This window comes from Falco punctatus, assembly GCF_963210335.1.
Source record: "Falco punctatus genome assembly, chromosome: 6".
Classification (NCBI taxonomy): domain Eukaryota; kingdom Metazoa; phylum Chordata; class Aves; order Falconiformes; family Falconidae; genus Falco; species Falco punctatus.
The window spans coordinates 24,474,742-24,494,290 of record NC_137585.1 but is presented as its reverse complement, the minus strand read 5'-3'; the positions used below and the strand labels follow the sequence as shown (position 1 = coordinate 24,494,290).

The window sequence follows — 19,549 nt, the reverse complement described above, 5'->3', positions numbered from 1 at the left end:
CAAGGTCACCAAATACAAAGTAGTTCACTGGAGTAATATAATTGTCTAGATAAAGACTTTACCTTCCTCAGTAGATAGTTGAAATTAGAGATAATTTAATTAACAAACTTTGTGATCACTGGGCATATCAGAGTATATTTCAGATGTCTGAAACATGGCATATCTTGCCACCACATATTTTCTTCCATGCTCCTTCCTAATATATTAAAAAATAATGTATTTATTCAGAACACTCATGGACATACTAGTTCTGTAGCAGTTCCACTTACTGTGAAATGGTAGAAATCCCTCCTCAAATGCCTAAGTCATTAACCCTGTCTATGCACATTACCAAGGCTATTACAGAAACCTCCAATGAAGATACACTTTACAATATTCACAGAATATTGCTTACAATATTCACAGAATTCTCCAGAAATCCAGCAATGTTCACTCAACTTGCAAAGTATTACTAGCTGTATTCTGGAGCCCTACAGCTGACAGACTGAGAAGACAGCATTACAGCTGTATCTGAGAAGGAGGAACTAAGCCATCTGCACTATTTAGATAGGCAGTTCAGCTCTGTGTGTGGTATATTTATTACAAATAATGCTGCTCTCCCCTGTTTTCCACACAGTCAGAAGTCTGTAACAAATCATCCCGGTAGGCATTCTTCGTATTAACCTGATGTGAGCTGTCAAAGCCAGTGCTACAGACTGTATTTCATAAGAAGAGATACCTCTTAATCAATCTGTTTGCTAAGCACCCAAAAGAAATATGCCAAATATGCTATTCTGAGAGACACTGTGGTCTGCATTTGTTACCAGAAATGAATCTCACCCAGTAGATACCAGAACAGAACTGTATACTTACCAGCTCAGATTCTCATGATAATGAAGGCAATGTGGCAAAGTACACTTTGATCAGCATAATAACATTGCTTTTCAGTCAACCCCATCTGTTTGCATACTTTTCCCAGTGTAGTCTCTGGGAATGGCCAACTTTGGATCAGGTTTGGTACAGCTTCTTTGTAGCTGACAGGATAAACACTTTTCCATTCACATCAATAGAGGAGGTCTGTCTGAAAGATTCTTAGGTTTAAGGAGATAAGCTACGTTATGTAAGATTTTTATTTGAGCATCTGACTGACATAAAATTACTGGGCTTTTAGCACTGAAATGGACCAGTTTATGTTTTTTCAGGATGGTCCTGCTGGCATCACTGTCCTCCCATCCTTTTCCTTAGAGCAAGACTCTGAATGTTCTTATGCATGTTTTTATTTTATATCAGAAATCCTCTTCCACTGAGTGGGTACATTCACTGTGCTTTCTTTTTTGTCCTTGGCAACTGTTCGGTTTAATACGTTTTGCTGAAGACTAGATTCTGGGTAGCTGTCAGCTTGAAAGTGTAAGACGTATCTTGATTCTTTAACATACGCTATTTCAAAATGACAGGATCATATTCAACTGTTATCCCAAATTTCTGCAAGTTTTTAGAAAAGGACTTTTCTTTCTTGATAGCTTGTTCAGTATATGCTGTAAGGCAAACATAAACTACTCTAGCATCGTTCTTAAATGTTTTTTTTTAAATTTTGTTCTTGCATTATATTCAATTTTTGGTGTTGTTTCAATGGCTGATTTTTACATTCAATTTTTCTGTTAATTATTGGTTGTATCAGTTATTATTCTAGAAGGAATGAAAAGATCACATACCCATATGGAAGAAAACAAGTGCTGTATTGTGTTTTGTTTTCTTTTCTGGCTAGTGGGACTGCAGTTAAACGAGACATGTGTGATCTTGGATCACAAAAATACCCTCTGAAACCTCAATAAGATGCCATTCATAAGGAAGATTTTATTGCTGTTTAGAAAATACTTCTTTCAGCCAAATGGTGCAGGTCTCTTGAGCAGAGAGTGACTGGCTGTGTGTGATCTGTTCACAGGGCAGTTGGCTTGTGCACTGGAGGTAAAGGTAAAAAGAACAGCACCTTTGGGACTTCTTCCCACACTCTTAGGGCCAAATTCAACTAACCCAGCATGTTGCATGGAGAAGAAATCCACATTGAGGCCTAATCAGCCATTTTATAAATGTCTTCTTTGGTTTTGCATCTGTTTGTTTAATTAACAAAAGCAGAAGAAAAAATACAACAGAACAAACTTATTTGTTGAACTACTGAATGCTTTTATTAAGGTCCTTAAAGCATTACTATTATTCTTAACAAAGGAGCACCCATATCATTTTCTTACAGATTTATTTCAGAGTTCACCTTGATTTTGTATTTTCAATGCTCTTAGCTTCATTAAAAACTAAAGGTTGCAAAGTTTTAAATTTAAAGGTTTCTTTTCTAGTTCAATTGCCATCAGCTTTCAAAAATAATTAAAGAACTTGACATATAATTAAAGTGATATTTGATCTCTGAAACCTGATTTTGAATTTGATATCATTTATGAAATTATGCTGACATGTTCATTATTTTCATCACAAAACTTGCTTCCTAGTAAATGGATGCTGAGAATTTAAATAGTTGGGAAGCTGCACATTAGTTTTATTAGGGTTTTTTTAGCCACACATTAGTGGGGCGAATGGGCCTTGTGGATTATAGCTACAAAACTGGAATTATGGATTAGTGAAGACATGAGGTGCTATAGGTTTGCCTGAAGTTTTTAGAGTGTCTTGGTTTTAGTATGTTGTATCTGGCCCTGTCTGACAGTGAACCTTTGGTTTGCTTAATTTTATATGCACCTGTTGCTGAACTAAAACAAAGGCACTTCTGTTAATCCCTCAATTTTAGCCAGTTGGTTAAGGCACCTTTTTCTTCTAATTTTTATGAGAATACTAAGACAACAGCATTTGACTTCACCATTGTTTGTGTGTAACTGGGCTACTGCCTCATGACTGGAGAGTAGCTGAGTTTATTCTAGTTTTGTTTGATCAAGGGATTGAAGGAAAAAATAAGTATATTTTCCCTGAAATAGGTATAGTGTGATAGTGTTACAGTACGCATTTGAGACATGTGCTTCTCATCCTTGGTTAGGTGTTTCTTCCTGTTAATGTATTTATTATGAACCTTTCTCGAAGCCAGGGGTCCTCAAACTATGGCCCGCATGCCGGATACGGCCCCCCAGGGTCCTCAATCCAGCCCCCAGTATTTACAGACACACACACACCCCCCACCAGGGGTTGGGGGGGAAACCAAGCAGCCGCAGATGGCTGCCTGCCACTGCATCCACGCGCCGGCCCCCTGGTTAAAAAGTTTGAGGACCCCTGCTAAGCTCACTGACTGTTGATGTTGCATCATTTCACTCTATCATGAAGAAAATTGTTTCCGTGAATGTGTGTTCCCTACTGATCCTTGAGAAATAGCATGTCACAGGGAAAGCACCTGTAGCATTCAGATTTTGTGTGTGTGGCTTAAACTATATTTCTTGATCTTCATCTAGACTGAATCAGAGAGGTTAATATAAGAAGAGAAAAACTTTAAAGAAAGTGTATTACCTATTATTATATATTGTGTGGCCAAATGTGGGAGGTGGTTGTGTTTGCCAGTTGACTTATTTTACTTCAGAGAAGATTGGACCTAAGTTTGAAGACCTTTAGGTACTCCTAAAGAAGTTATGTTTAAAGGTAGTACATTAGTGCAGTTATCTGTAGTAAGGGCTGATGGCTTTTTCTGGTTAGGACTTGCTAATACCCCCTCATGAAATACACCATGTAGCATTAATAACTCATGTCACCTTACTACTTGAAATATGTTATCTGTAAGCTTTGTATATTACTAACAGGTCAGGTGATGGGGTTTCTTTCTGAGGTGTTTCTAAATGATAAGAGGGTTTGGGTTACGTTTTTTTTAATATTGAGTTTCTAGATTCATAAGCCATGTGTTCCTCTTTCCCATATCTCCCCATCAGCTGTTTCTGGAAGAAAATCTTAATGTTGTTTTAGCTAGAGTGAGAGATGTGCTGGCTGATATGCCAACTGCCTCAGGAAGCGCACATTGACATCATGCACATAATTCTTCACACTGAAGACAGTGACCCGTGTAGAGTTGAGATCTACTTCTAGTCTTTGACTTGCACACCTCTTGATTCAGACACTGTTAGGCTCCTCTTCCTAAAATTTGGGGCAAGCTGGTTTCCCATAGCGTTTCTAGTTTTCATCCCTTGCCCCCTCCAGTGCTGATCTGAACACACACTTTGTTTTTGAAAATCAAAGTTTCCTAGTTTCAGGAAATTTAAGTCCACACTCCCCATCTCTTAAAGCCATTGCAGGACAACTTGACTCACATACAGCAGACCTGTTAAATATTCAGGTCTGTTAATATTTTCATTGGCATATGTTACCTCGTCATATAAATGGCATGGAAGAGTGAGGAACAGTGTAACAAAATAATGAGAGATTCTGGGAGGGGAGGCTGACAAACAGAAGAGGTAACTGAGTGCTGGAGCTTGCCAGCTGTGCATCCAAACAAGAGCAACTCACTGAAAGTGTGTTGATGGTCTTTTAGCTTGGATGCAATGTGCAACAGAGGCAGTAATATTAAACCAAGCTGTTTGAAAAGCATAATTAAATTATTGTTTTTTCACTTAGTAATTTAATGCACCATTTTTTGACCTTAGTGTAAGAATAGTGACAAGCTACTTAAGCAGCTGGGATTGCTAGGTACAGCCCAACAAAGCAAAGGAAGAGGCCCAGAAAATGCTTACTGTTCTAAAAAAAAAATATCCAGCCATACTAAATTCCATGTAGATTTTCAGCAGTATTGTAACTCCCCTGATCCTAATTTTTCAATGCGTTAAGATAGGGAGTTTTGTTCAACCTTTGGCAACTTTCCTTTGACTGTCAATCAGACATCCAGTTGTGGTGATGGGACTGTGTGATGTGGTCAAGCCTGTTTCCTTCATCACTTATGTAGCTTCCTTGCATCGCTTTCTTTTTCTTGAGGTTAAGCAATCAGGCTTTCCAAACGCTGCCGTTATTCTCCGTGGTTTTGTGATCAACCACTGTTAAGGTGAAGTGAGTTTTGAGCAACTAAAAGCTAAATCAAAACCTTTCAGAAGAGGGGTTTTACTTATTTTCAAAACAAAGTAGCACCTTTGGGAAGAGTTTTTCCTTGGCTTTCTTCTCTTATGGTTCCCAGAATGTAAATGCTTTGCTTTGTGTATCAAAACTACAACAAAACTCAACAACTCAGCTATGTCACTGTGTTTGTGATCTTTTAAATTCGTAAGTTAAGGTTAAGGATATGGCCAGCTAAAATATTTGGTGTGGCAGACCTTAAAAACAAAGAAGTGATGAAGGAAATGGTGGTGGCAATTTAGTAAATTGGACACTTTCCTGCAAATTTTAAATCATCTGGAGAGTTTCCTGTGAATTTTAAATCAATCCAACTCAGATCACTATCATCCCATTGTGTCGATGTTGATTTTTTTTGCAGTAAAAATTTCCTTTTTTTCTCCCCCATCTAATCAATGAACAAGACTGCTAATTAAGGTCTGGACAACTTAGCTGATTGCTTCCTGCCTTCCAGTATCTCCTTCTGGCATTTTTTCCCGATATAGTGTGTTCTGCACATTGACCTAAATTGCTGTAGTATTATAGTCTTTCATATGGCTGCTCCATTTCATTCCACAAGTGAATAAATGTACTTTTCTGTGTCTCTTAACGACTATAAAGTCCTTCAAGGTCTTATGCAATGATACGAAATTCCTCAAGGGGGGCAGCAGATGGGAAGGTGCTGATCCCCTCTCTCTGGTGACCAGCGATAGGACACAAGGAAATGGAATGGAGCTGCATCAAAGGAAGTTCAGACTGGACATTAGGAAAAGGTTCTTCACTGACAGGGTGATCGGTCACTGGAACAGGCTCCCCGGGGAAGTGATCACGGCACCAAGCCTGTCAGAGTTCAAGGAGTGTCTGGATGATGCTCTTAGTCATATGGTTTGGTTTTAAGTAGTCCTGCGAAGAGCAGGGGGTTGGACTTGATGATCATTACGGGTCACTTCTAACTTGAGCTATTTTATGTTTCTCTATTACACATTGTAGAATATAGTATTTCATAGAACAAGGCACACTGGCAATTTTAAACTAAATAATGTATTACTTCATTGCATACAGCTTGCAGGGGTCTTTTTCAGTAGTGTTGACTATTGCATTAGTTTAGCTTATGTTGAGGAGCAAAGTGTGCTTTAAAGCAAATTAAGTCCATCTGTCCAGCAGGATTAGTAGCTGCAGCAACAGTGGACTGTCCTGTGGGTGGTGGTAATGCTACGTCCATGAAGGCTTGAACAAAACAATCTTTCTGACATGGCTGACTGACACACAGAAATATTTTCTGAGCACCTAAGTCAAATGAATAAAACAGGCTGTTTCTGTAGCTGTGCACAAGATCTGTATATTTTTATCTAGTGTGTGTATTTATTAGGTGAAATACAGTATGTGTGTCTACATTTTATATTGAGGGTAAGCTGTGGTGGTTCAGAAGCGTTGTAAATGTATACTTACACTTGGATTATTATAAAAACGCTGTTGTGTGTTAGGTGCATAACTAGGAAGGAAAAGTATACTAAAATATAATTATAAAATTCAAATTAACTTATGTATATTTTCAGTTAACATTTTGTCACCTTTTATTTTACAAGAACATCTGAAATTATGCCAGAAAAGATAACCAGATGAGGATGATAGCTTACGTTACAATAACATGTAGCATGAAAATCCATATAAGGAAAGAATTGACAGCTGTGTATGCTGATGTGCATTACAGTAAAAGATAATAAGATTAGCATTAAAATGGAAAAATATTCACATTAGGACAGAAAAAATGAATTTCATCAAAGTCTCAATAAATAATAGGGTCTATAGAGCAATTGATTTTAGTAGGGAGGAAAACTCTTCCAAAGGACTCACAGATAACAATTTTTCAGGAATGCTTGGTAGTCCACTAATTTTCTATTGCTTATATTTGTCTTCCTGTTTTAAAATAATTTTAAAATGTGAAATCTTCTCATTTGAAAGGTTTTTTTTGATTATTATCATTATTTTAATTAATTCCCCATGGTGTTCGGCTGTACCTCATCACTGAAAATTCAAGAGTTTCATAGAGAAAAGGTGGAAAGGTGTGATTTTTTTTAAAGTGATGCAGCTTTGTTTCATATAAAAAAGAATACATTCATCAAAATAAATAGTTATTTTCAGTGTCCAGACTGAGAAATCTTACAGGTTTTTTCCAGCAGGCATTTCGCTTAAATTTGGCACCCAAAATTAAAGGATTTTGAAATTACTAATTCTGAAAAACTTGGCTCGTATTTAGTTGAAAGATTCTAGGGTTTATTTTTTTGAATCAGAAGCCTGATTTTGATTCTGCTTCCTTTTCTCTAATATATTCCATTGTAATAGTACTTGACATGACATATTTGAGATGAAATGGAATGGAGAAAAATTCTAAGCAATGGAAATTTTTTTTCACTTTTTAGTGCTAAATTTTCTAGGAACTGTACCTCACAAAAGTAATTATCTGAAAATTGCTATTAAAAGTGCAAAATAAATTGTTATTTCCAATATGAGTGGGATTCTTCACTGTAATTCAACATAATAAACATTCTCATTAGGTTTTTCTTCTTTTATATGTGACTAGAACATTTTTTTATTATTTGATTTGAGGGTGACTGAGAATAAATGTCTTCTGAGGTAAGGTAGTTTTGCTTTTTTTAGTTTTGTTATTGTTTCTGTTGATTCCTGTGATATCCTTCTTTAAAGCTTTATCTCACGGAACATGAGCTGGCTCTCCAATTTTTATTAGAAGAACCAGCATTCTTTTTCTCTCTGTGTCCCATTTTAAAAAGATGTTTCAGTAGGTCTATGAACTTATAGTAATATTTAATACTCTGTATCTCTCAGAAATTCATGTGCTCTTTCTTTTATGATGAGAATTCCACGTACACATTGCAAATTGATGTTTACTCAGTTGCTTTACGTGCTTTCTAGAAAACACTCATAAACCTCTTAGCTGTTGCCATCATTGTAATTATTTCATTCTCTTCTTGCTATCTTTAATCTTGTGCAGGTTTTCTTTTTCAGTTTTAATAGAAATACTTTTAACAGACGAAGGATTTCTTTTAAACTTTACTGTCCCTTTGACAGGGTTATGTGCTATATATATGTGTAATTGCATTCAAAGGCGTTAAAAGAACACTAAGTTCTCAAAATGAAGCTCTCAAACTGAGGGAATTCCAGAGCTTTGTTTCTTTTTGCAGTCCTAATTAGTTTCCTTGTGCACATATATTATGACAAATCTTTATTTTCCTCTTGACTGTCTCCTCATAGAATGTACCAGTTGCAGTGTGTTCACTTAAGACCCCCTACTTTCTATATTTTATTGTTTCAATTCAATATGTGGTCCAGTTCTGTACATTGTTCAGCGGTGGTGTGAAGGTGAACTTGTTCTATAACAAGTATCAGAAATATTTCAGTATTCAAAATAGTAATGGAACTGTCTTACTGAGCAGTGTACTGAGTGATTCTTATTAATCAAGCCTTTGAGGTCTATTGATAATAAAAATATGTGTGTGTATATTTAAATATTTTTAAAATATTGTTTGTATATATAAAAACATAATTCTCTGACTTTGGCTTTGAAGACTGAAAGTTATCTGATGAAGAAGAAAGAGGATTCTTTACAAAATAACAGTATGAAGTCTTACAGTTTCACAGAACTTTCATGGTGCAAATGTTCAAGGACTCTGGGCTGGTATATGCTAAAGCTTTTACATTATTATTTGCATGGATTATTGTAAAAGTGAGAATTATCATTTGATACCATGGTCATTGAGATAAGATGAGTTGTGTTCTCATGCATCAAATGATTGCAAGCCTTTTAGATTATAGATTTTGAGTTTCATGTGACATCCTCAGTTTATGTAGTTGAACAGTTGGGGAAATTTAAGGTAACATCATAGATACCTGTATAATTTGAAGGGTTTATTGCCCAACGTTTCTTGTTTTCTGAGAACAAAAGTACAGAGTGATAGTGTATCCTGCACGTGATGCAGGGCCAGGCTGGATGGGGCTTTGAGCAGCCTGCTCTAGTGGAAGGTGCCCCTGCCCATGGCAGAGGGGGTGGAATTATATAGTCTTTAAAGTCCCTTTCAACCCAAATCATTTTATGGATCTATGATTCTATGAATTCAAGTTACCAAACAAGCATGACAGTTATGATTGATCTGAGTATTGCAAGCACTAGGTAATATCAAGACTTCCATCTTCTAAACTGCTTTAGGAAAGTTTGCCTTTGTCTCAACATATCTATCTAATATATTAGAAAGACATTAATTTTGGTTGAGATATGAGAAAGTGAATGTCAATACTATATATTCTTAAAATTACTTCTTTCTTTGAAATACATATTCTGTTTGAAAACGTGTCAGACCATGCAGGAGATTATCTACTTCAGACATACTTTGATGAGGTAGTGTGTTTATTAATATTGTTGTCTCTTATCTAACCAGGAGATTACAGTAACAGACCATTTTCTCAACAGGTGAATCTAGGTTTGCAAGCTTATAAAAAAAAATAATTCCCCTAATATTAATTTAGAAGTTGAACAAGAATTCTTATATGGAATTTAATGTGTTGGGCTGACATATTTTCATTTTCAGCATTAACTTAGCTGTACTGTCTATGTTTATTTTATTGGACAGATAGAACAGTGTATTGTGCAAGTTGAGTTGGTGCCAACATAATATTTCCAATAAGTTGTTTAATCACTGAACAAGTCTGCTTTCAAACTGGGCAATGTGCCCATTGCCAGTGTGCAGCACTTAGGTTAGAATAACTTAACAATTATATTGGTTGTGTTTAAAAAGCATCCTGACTCAAATCAGCTGTAATTTTGAACAAGGTAGTTAAGTATGCCAGTAATTTTTTAACATCATCAGAAAAGGACTTTCCTTTTTTTCTTGGTCTCTGGAGGCCATCAGCACTTTTTCACAGTAATAGGGGTCTGTTTAGCACCAAGGAAAATTTGCTGTCTTTGCAATTTTCCCAGCTACAGTTGGCTTACATTGCAAAAAGCAGAGCCCAGTGTTGAACCTACATTTTTTTGGAAGAACTCAAAGTACTGACTAGCCATATGCCACATAATTTGAACATACATATTGCAGAGACATGCTCTTGATCATACTTTTGTTATGAGTTCTCAAGAAAATATTGAAGCAGTCAGAGTTGTTTGTGATCTGTTCTAAAAGTATTTCTGAAATACAGAAGAAACATTCTTCCCTCTCTGTGTGGATAACATACCAGATATGAAGCTAGTATATCATTCTGCTTTCTAAACAGTAAATTAAAGAGCTGTCTCTACTACTTGCATGATGTTTTGGGGAGCTCTTATGACCAAAGAATCTGTCTTTTATTCCAAAATCCAAACTCCAGATATAATTATGGAGAAAAGGGCTGAGGAAGCAAAGCTAGCCTGTTTTGTTTTGATTGGACTAAAAGTTTAGACTTAAGTTCTCTGTGGTCAGGAGACTGACATTAAAGGATCTGTAATTAGATTCAATACTCTATGTGTCTTAATGCCCAGAAAGGCCAAACCCTCTCTGCAAGCAATGGTAGTTGCCAGGATCATCAAAAATAATTCATAGATGCGAGTGAAAAGGAAATTATGCACGTTTTCTGAAATATTTTGTTCTTACATGATCTCTCTTGTTTCTGTAGAAAAGAAAGGATAGGAAATCCCTCAAAATACCTACTCAACAAGTAGAGCTTGAGGTTGAAAAGAAACAGTTCTACTTCTGGAAATAGATTGTCTAGGTCTTGTAGGCAGTCCTCTATGTTCAAGTCATGTTTCATTAGGTTTTCTTTTTGATCCTTCTGTTTTCCTTACATTAGATACAGTGGTACCCAAAACAAAACAGGCCGTTAGATGTCTGCATTTTTTACATGTACAAGTGTGTGTGAACAGAGAAAATATTTCTGCCGCAGAGTGCAGGTGCATCTTTTGATTAATAGTTTATACCAAATAATAATTAAGGTTTTTGTTCCAGAAATGTCTACATTTAGTTTAATAGTAATTAGCAAAATGAAGCATTCTTTTGGCTGAATTAACAGGTGAGATTAATGTTTGAGGATAGGTTTGATGTTGGTGACCTTCTGCAAATGAAGTGCTGGTATGTGAGGGTTCCACTCTTCCCCAGTGCAGCTGCCCAGCGCTGTGGCTGACGGGAAGCGTACTCTGGAGTGCGCTCTGACTGCTCTTCTTCTTTACAGGCAAGTTAAAGATCAAAATAAGAAAGTAGCAAATCTGAAGCACAAAGAGCAAGTGGAGAAAAAGAAGAGTGCACAGATGCTGGAGGAGGCCAGGAGACGAGAGGATAATCTTAATGACAGCTCCCAACAGCTTCAGGTAACACAGGAATTGAATTAAAGCGATTTGGCCAAGCAACCAGGCTTAGCTACCTCGCTCTCTGCTGTACCTCCTGATCCGTTTTCATAGCTTCTACTTAAGAAATTTGTGATTGATTGTTTAAAAGGACACATCTATCCCTGAGCACTTCAAAGAAAGCAGCCTCTCTCAGTTGCCTTCAGAGCTTACTCCATTTTCATAAAGGGGAGCAATAATCTTAACTGTCAACTCAGTTATGAAGTACATCATTGAAATAACTTTATTATTTCGGTACTGTGATTGGTGTGGCATTTCTTTCTTTGCTGCTTTTCTAACACCTTTTTCTTTAGCTGTTCTGTGTATTTTCCCCGCTGGTTTTACCTTACATTGGTGCCTTTTCTTCAGTAAATGAAAGATAACCAAGTAAGTATTCTTATAGTAAATTTGAATTATTGTGGAGTAACTGGAGGACCATGTTTTCTGTGTTTACTCATCCTTGTTTGACAGTGAAATCCTACTCTACCTCATGAATTCTCGGTATGCTTACTAGTCTGTTTATTTCTGAAATGATAACATGCTGCTGACTCATGGATTTATCTGGTTACCTCAGATGTGCCTAGGCATATGAAAGTCACCTGTAGGAAAGCAAGTCAAGTATTTTTCAATGTGCTGTGCATTGATATTAGCTTTAGATGGTTTATCAGACTCTTAGGTTTTAAAGTGCTGTTATAAAAATGTTAAACTATTGCCATGAAGTAAAGCAAAGACACCGTGATGCTTGTTGAAAAGATAATAGATATTTTGCCTGTTGTTTCTTTAATTTACAAAAATAGCTTTCCTTTTGGTGAGTGAAAATAAACACGGGAACAGTAATCTACCCTTGAGGTCTTTAAAATTTTTTTTTATATCTTTAGAAAGCAAGCCTTCTCCTAGGTGTTCTTTGTTATCCTTGGTTAAATCCTGTTTCTTGTTACTAGCTGTATATCTTAATATGCCTACAATGAAGACACAGAATAAATCCTAATAGTTCACTAGCAAAGATATATCCCCTCCTTAATTTAAACAGATACTTCTCTACTCTGTTCTGTGGAATTCCAGGGGGATGGTTTCAACTCTTTAAGAACTTTTGAAAGAACCACAGAAACATGTGTCTATGTGGAATGCTCTCAGATGCACCATTTTGTGGTTTTCCCCCTCAATTCCACTCCTGTATGTGCAGGGCACTGAAATAGTTAAGATCCAAGTGTATGAAAATGATTTCATGACTGCAGATTTTATAAAAGGCGGGGATGTGGGATTTCTACATCTGCTAATGGGTTTTGTGGCTGTAATGCTATGACAATCCACAAGGCTCTCGTTATGTGACTGCTTAAGTTTAAATAACACAATCCTCCTGGTATTAGTGAAATATCTAAAAATTCCTAAAACTAATACAATATTTGGTTAGATTTCCAATCTGCGTTTTGAGTAAATCTGTGGTTTAAGGTTGAAAAGATAAGTGGTACTTGACATTTGCTTTGCAATTACATGCATGGTATATTTATTAAATGACACCATTCCACAAGATCATCTTTGGTTTTGTGTAGCGCTTTCAGATTTTAAAAGGTATGGCTTTCTTTTCTGGCTTTTTCCCGCTCAACTATTCTTTCCTTTTTCATTTTTCTTTCTTTTACACAAATGGAATGCCTGAAATTCGTTTTCTCTCAGCTCTTATTTGCATACTACAGTTGCTCTCTCCCTTTTTTCTTTTTTTTTTGTTTTAAATCCTGTTAAAACTATTTAGTACCAGTTTCTGATACTTCAAAAAGATTGTGCAGCTTTGGTGGCAGCAGTGAGGCAAGTCAGAAATTAGGTGGCAAAAAATGGTGCTTTGTATTGGAGTTCTTTAAGAATGTATAGCTGTCCTTACAGTGTCCTATCCAATTCTTCACTTACAAGGTGTTATAGCAGTAAAGAGGTCATAGATGCAAAGCTATAAATAGCATATTTAGCATAATTTTACTCTAAATAGTTCCTCTTTTCTTAATTTCAAATTAACCAACTTACATCTTGGAACAAGAAGCCAATAACCAGTTGTCTCTTTTGAAGAAGCCAAGTTGTTTGATATTTCTCTCTCTTTCTCCCGTGTTACTTTGTTGTAGGCTTGTGGTCTAACAAAGAAGCCAAAGTTGGGAACAAAGATGTCATCAAAGTGTGCAATCTTATTATCTTTACCCTTTTACATTCAGCTTTTCCAATTAGAGATGTCTACACAGCAGTACATACTTTTTTCCACTTTGCTTATGCTGTGTTTTATCGTGCGCTGGTGTCTGTTGCTTTCTATATAATTATATGCAAGCATTTCTAAGATTAAAAGTAGACATTATTAAATGCATGTAAGAATTTAAGATTGAAGTGAGATATGGTAGTCAATACTGAACTGTGTTAGTTACCACAGTACTAATATTATTTGATTTTCCCTAGTGCCTTTCCTGCTTTTGTGAACCTAATTGTCCTGTTTGGGTGGGCTCGATTTTAGAGAGTCTTTCCCCGTATTCAACATAAGGCTGAAGGGAATGCTTTCATTCAGAGATGAAAAAGGTCTGTATGCTCTAATGAAAATATGAGGCTAAGGTAAAATATGGAGTGTTTAATGACAAGTGACAGGTTCAATAAAAACTCTTTCCTTTAGAAGAGCCCTCTGCTTGTAGCCTCCCTCTCTCAAGGACTGCAACGTTTTGGTTTCCTGGAAGTAAAATTTACACAGGACCACATTGCAATTACTTAGTTATGGAGACCTGTCTTCTCCATAGACTCAAAAGGGCACTGCCTTATAATCGATTAACAAAAAAATAAAATTAAACATGAGAGGCTCATAGATTTTTGTTCTGTTTTGTTTTGGTTTGGTTTTTTTTTTTTTCTTTTTTAATGCAACCATTGTTGGCTTTGGGGTCAGGACACAGAAGCACTAATTTCAGATAATTTTGGTCTTGGTGGTTTTGGCTGGAATTAATAATAAGACATTATGAAATGCTTAAAAATATATGATCTGCATGTTCTTCGGTTGACTGTCTGCAATCCAGTCAAATAAACACTCTCCCAAGCACATACTCCACTCCTCCTCTCTCTGTTCCTTACAGGCATGTGGTTTCTTTTTTCCTGAGTCCAGTAACAAAATGTTCGTTTATTCAGAGAGCTCTGATGACGGAAATTTTGTGTTTTGGGGAGTGGGGGAAAAATGAAAACCATAATGTCTCAATTCTAGTGAGATGGATAAATGGCTTTCCAAATTTGTCTTTTCCTCCTGGGTTCCCTTAAACCACAACTCTCCAGAGATCTGAGAGGTTAACGAGTGTCTGGTCTATAAGCAGGATGAAAAAAACAAGCTGTTGGGCTGGAGTAGAAAATTTTTGCTTCAAGTAACTAAAGCTTGGCTATTGTGAAAAGGAATTGATACACTGCCTTGTGAAAAGGAATTGATACGCTGCCTTGTCCTGGAAAGATAACATTTACTGAAATTTCATGATATTTCAATGGGTATTTGGAATTGACATCTGGAAGGTAGTATGCTTATTGTTTTCTTGTTCTATCACTCCAGCATCTTCCAGAGTTTTTAGGAGGAATTTTCTGTGTATCTTGTGGCATGGAGTTGTGGACTATTGGATCTATATTGCAGCCATTATACATCAGTCTCTTCACTGCTGCTGACAAACTGTATGTCCAGAAGCTATGTAAAACATACTTGAACGCTTTAATGAACAAATGTAAGCCTAAGTAAACTTCATGATGTTTTTCTTCTTTTTCCACACCCAAGTTTAGATAATTCAGTGTATAATTCCTAATACATTAATTATATATGCAAGTATATGTTGTTTCTTGTGATTATATGATTATTTAATCATATTTAGCTTTAAATAGGGAAAATAGCCTTCTAGAGGAAGGATCTGAAGCTTCAGCATAAACAAATGTGCAGTTTTTTGTTTAATAATGCTTTTACTGGGGTCCAGTCAGAACTTGATGAAATGGATAAGTAGCCAAATACCTTCTTATCAAATGAACCTTCTAAATTCATTGAATACCAGTCTCAGTGTCCCAAGCCTGTCAGTGTTTAAGAGGCATTTGGACAATGTCCTTAACAACATGCTTTAACTTTTGGTCAGCCCTGAATTGGTCAGGCAGTTGGACTAGATGATCGTTGTAGGTCCCTTCCAACTGAAATAGTCTATTCTATTCTACTCTAATTAACTATTTGTTATGAGGCATCATAGCATGTACATGCAGTCAGTGTCAACGTCGAAAAATGTGAAAGGCGAAGTGAAACCCAGTATATGTGATCTTAAATTACTGAAGAATTTCCTCTTGACATGCTATGATCGGATCCTGAGAGTAGGGTGGCTGAAGGTGGGTTGTTTTTTTTTCTGGTCTGTTGATGGTAATACCATGCCATGATGAAAATGATGGTTTGTCATCTTCCAGCTGTTAATAAAAGAGATCATGCTTCCCTAATTAATCTGTGAACTTGCTTTTGGGACAGTGTGTACAAAGCTTCTGAAGAAATGGTTAGATTTAAAGAAAAGCTTTCCAAACTTGAAAGTCAAAAAATTTCTTCTGTAACTTTCTAGGCACCATCAGCTTTGAAGCGAATTGGTTATGCTAGTTAAATGGTGTCACTTGTTTTCCTGGGATAAGTGAATTTCACGTGCTGAGTTCTGGCTAATTTCTCTTCCATATAGACCACTTCCATATCAGATTCCAGACTTGCCCGCCAGCTGAGTGAAGTGTACATTCTTTACCCCTTGGATAGCACAGCTCAACATGTTAAGGCCCAGGAAACTGTCAGCTACTTTGTTTCAGCCCGGTAGAAATCTGTTCTTGATTGCCGTGTTGCATCTGCAGGATTTGTTCCAGGGAACAATCTGACATATCAGACCTGTATTTTCTCATTGAGCTCTGATACATCTTTGGGAATTGTACAGATCAAAATGTTCTTTTTCCCTCCCTTCCTCTCCCAGTACTTTTTAGACATTAATTACATCAGGGAGTAGTTTTGGCCTCCCTGTCCCCGGGTGGTTCTCTGTGCCGCTCAGGCTTAGGTGTTAAGTGTTCCTTGGGCCTGACTACATGCCATTAGCACCTGTGCAGGTGGCTGTAATTTCACTAAACGGTGAATTTCACTACTATTGAGTTCTAGGTCACCATCTGTCTGTCATCTAGGACAGAACTCGTGACATAAAGCACTGAAAGGATATGTGTTCGCTTTGCAGTCAGTTTTTAAGAAATTTGTTAGCGTTTTTTGAAGGGCTATGTTTTTCTTGTCAGTCACTATAAGGGATGAAACTTAACATTGTTACATCTTGTTAATTACGCCAAATGTGATTCTGAGTTCAAACATGATGTGAATCACTTTTGTACTGTCTGTCTGTCAGTATTACATAGGACTTTTGGTAATGAAAAGGGAGCAGGTAGGAACAAGTGCAGGCTCTAAAGAACAAGCATACCTCATAAAAAAATCTTAAAATGGAATAAATATATGCAAATTATTCCTCCTATTTTGTTTGTGCTAAATGCAGTAATAGCCAGTAGGTGGTTTGGGATTTTCTGACCCTCCAACCCTTTCTCTGAGAGATTCTGTGACAGCTGGCTGTGCATTAGAAAACAGGATGTACATATGCAGGAGAGACTTTAATATGCATCATGATTTGTTAGTGAGGTAATATTCCAGTAGCAATTTTAATTTCCATCAACTTTTACAAGATGTTACAGAAAATACAGTGTTCCACCAATGTTACATTCTATACTTATTTGCAGGGTTGTGATTTTCAGCAGATGTGTGCAGTCACTGTAGACACAAGCAAATATTTAACGCTGGCAGACACTTTGAGAAAAACTAGTTCTTGTTCTTATCATGTCATAGCTCTCCCTGTCAAGAGAGCTTTTCCTAACCTTCGTGGATGGCTGGGAGAAGTTTCAAAAACGATTACCTTTTAGCTAGGCTTTTTGTGACTTACAGTGAAGGTAGTTTCTCAAGGAGGGGATCTTAATTTGAATTGCAGCCTTTTTTTCAAGAACTAAAAACTCATAATTAAGCATTTCTGGATATATCTACTTCTATGACAGACAATGTATGATGATGAATAAACAGTCTCACTTCATATGTTGTTATATCTGTGTGAAGCAATATAGTAGTTATGGACAATACTCTTCTTCATTTGTAATGCTCTCTAATGGAAAGAAGACTTGGGCACTTTCACAGTGTTAATACTGTCACAATTTTTACCATTTAACATCACAGAAACCGGACTGGAAAAAAGCTAGTTCTTTGAACAGTGGAGAAATACTGCACAGTACCTAAAATCAGTGCATGATATGAACAAAAATTATGTTTTCATGTAAAAATTAACACTGTTGGATTTCTGTCTCAGCAAGATAGTGGTGCCCATGAAGGTTTCTTCTCTGTTCCTCTGTTGAAGTCATAAAGTACAACTTTATTTTGAGGAAGGGGATGAAGACTTGCTAACAGATCACCAGAAAGTAAACATGACAGGGTAGGAAAAATATCTTGACAACAAGGAATGACGTCAAGCCCTGTAGGATCTGTTCACATGAGGTCCTGTTCTTAGGAATATTAGTCATTTACATCTCTTATCCTTTCACATGTGGATCTGATGGACTTTGTGAGACAGTAATTATCCATTTACATGAAGGGAGCTCATCAAGACAACCGTTGTACACATTAAGCCTTTAGAGTATTTACCTGGGTCTCTTTCTAATGCGTTTTCCCAGTTTTCCATACAGAAATCTGATACCTGTTTCTCCAAACAGCTGCATACAATCAGAGTATATAGTAGTATGAGCAACCATTAGAAAAGTGTAAATTTACCTCTCCCATTTCTTAGTTTTCTTGGATTTGTGAGATGTTGGTGTTTTAACATTCTTACAATGTGAGCTGTGAGCCACAAGCAAACTGTGGGGACAGCCCTGTCTCCAGTTTTAGCAAAGCCATTTTTTCTGCTGAACGTTTACAAGGTCTGACTAACTTCATTGTTCATGTGTGCAGTGTTTCATGTTGAAGCAACAACAAGAATAATATACTTTTAGACATGAAGATGATTTGTCTCAGAAACAGGTTACTGTTACTATATGAATTGTTCAGTTGTGTTATCAAGAAGATGCAGGTTTTTTCTCTGTCTAAAATACACTATACATTTCTGAATAAATATGTGACCTTGGGTTTAGATTTGATATGGCAGTTCTTACAGAGACAGAGTCTGTCATTCTATGTAGCTATGTTTATGACATTAAATACGTTGTTAAGGAATTACTTTCTCCTGTGTCTGACCAAAAGAGAGCACTCCTTGCAGAATACTTGTAACCATAACATGTATGGAAACTAAGCTTGAAGAGGCTTGACATTTGGAATGGATAAGCATATCCCTGGATAGACACTTAGCCATCTGCTCTATTTGTTTTCACTTTACAGTTCAGTTTACCATACATTTATTATGTTCAGGTTAGATGTATTCACTGCCTTCACATCTTTAAAAAAGATGAACCATTTGACTCTGTCTTCTTTTATAATGTAAAAATACAGTTTTGAACAGACAGCTGGAAAAATTTTGTGAAAGTTGCTATTTACAACTAGCATTAGGCAGTCTCCCAATTATCCCAGTATTTCCTTAACTGCAAATTGAGATTTGTAGTGAGAGAAAGCCATTATATGGCTTGAGAGTTTTTAATAGAGGAAAGAGGACTCCCTACATCCTAAAATTTCTCTGTGATCCATCAGGAATATTATTCTCCAGACACACTTTCACCCAGTCTTTTCTGCAGAAACATTAGGTGTCAGTGGAAGATGAAACCTGCTATTTGTACTCTATTGCCTGTTTGGCAGGGAGCGGGGTTGGTACCCTTTATGATATGCCAGAAACTAAGTACAGTGAGGACTGGACAGCTGAATGCATGCCAACAACCTTAACCGCTAGATGTTTTTTGCATGGATTTTTTTTTTCCCAAGATTAGTATCTGAGTTCAAACTCCTTTCCTAAAAACTGTCAGAGAGATTAATGTCACTGTTGACAACATGGTGTGGTTCCTGTGAGGAGGTCTCTCCTGAGAGCAGAAAACATTGCAGGCCAGATTTAAGCAAAACAATAGGAGTACATTCAAGGGGAGGAACAGTTCTCTTTTCATTTTGGTGTCTGATTTCATGAGCCT

The 19,549-nt window shown here is 36.6% G+C and overlaps 1 protein-coding gene across 7 annotated transcripts in view; it reads left to right on the top strand.

Annotated features, from left to right (window-relative positions):
• The window catches only part of ERC1 (ELKS/RAB6-interacting/CAST family member 1), a 302,544-nt gene that overhangs the window by 153,514 nt on the left and 129,481 nt on the right, over positions 1-19,549 (top strand). For all 7 annotated transcript variants that reach the window (XM_080393515.1, XM_080393513.1, XM_080393510.1 and 4 more), the window contains one exon: positions 11,242-11,377. In XM_080393515.1, the coding sequence (XP_080249641.1) occupies positions 11,242-11,377 (136 nt within the window). The remainder of the gene's footprint in view (positions 1-11,241; positions 11,378-19,549) is intronic.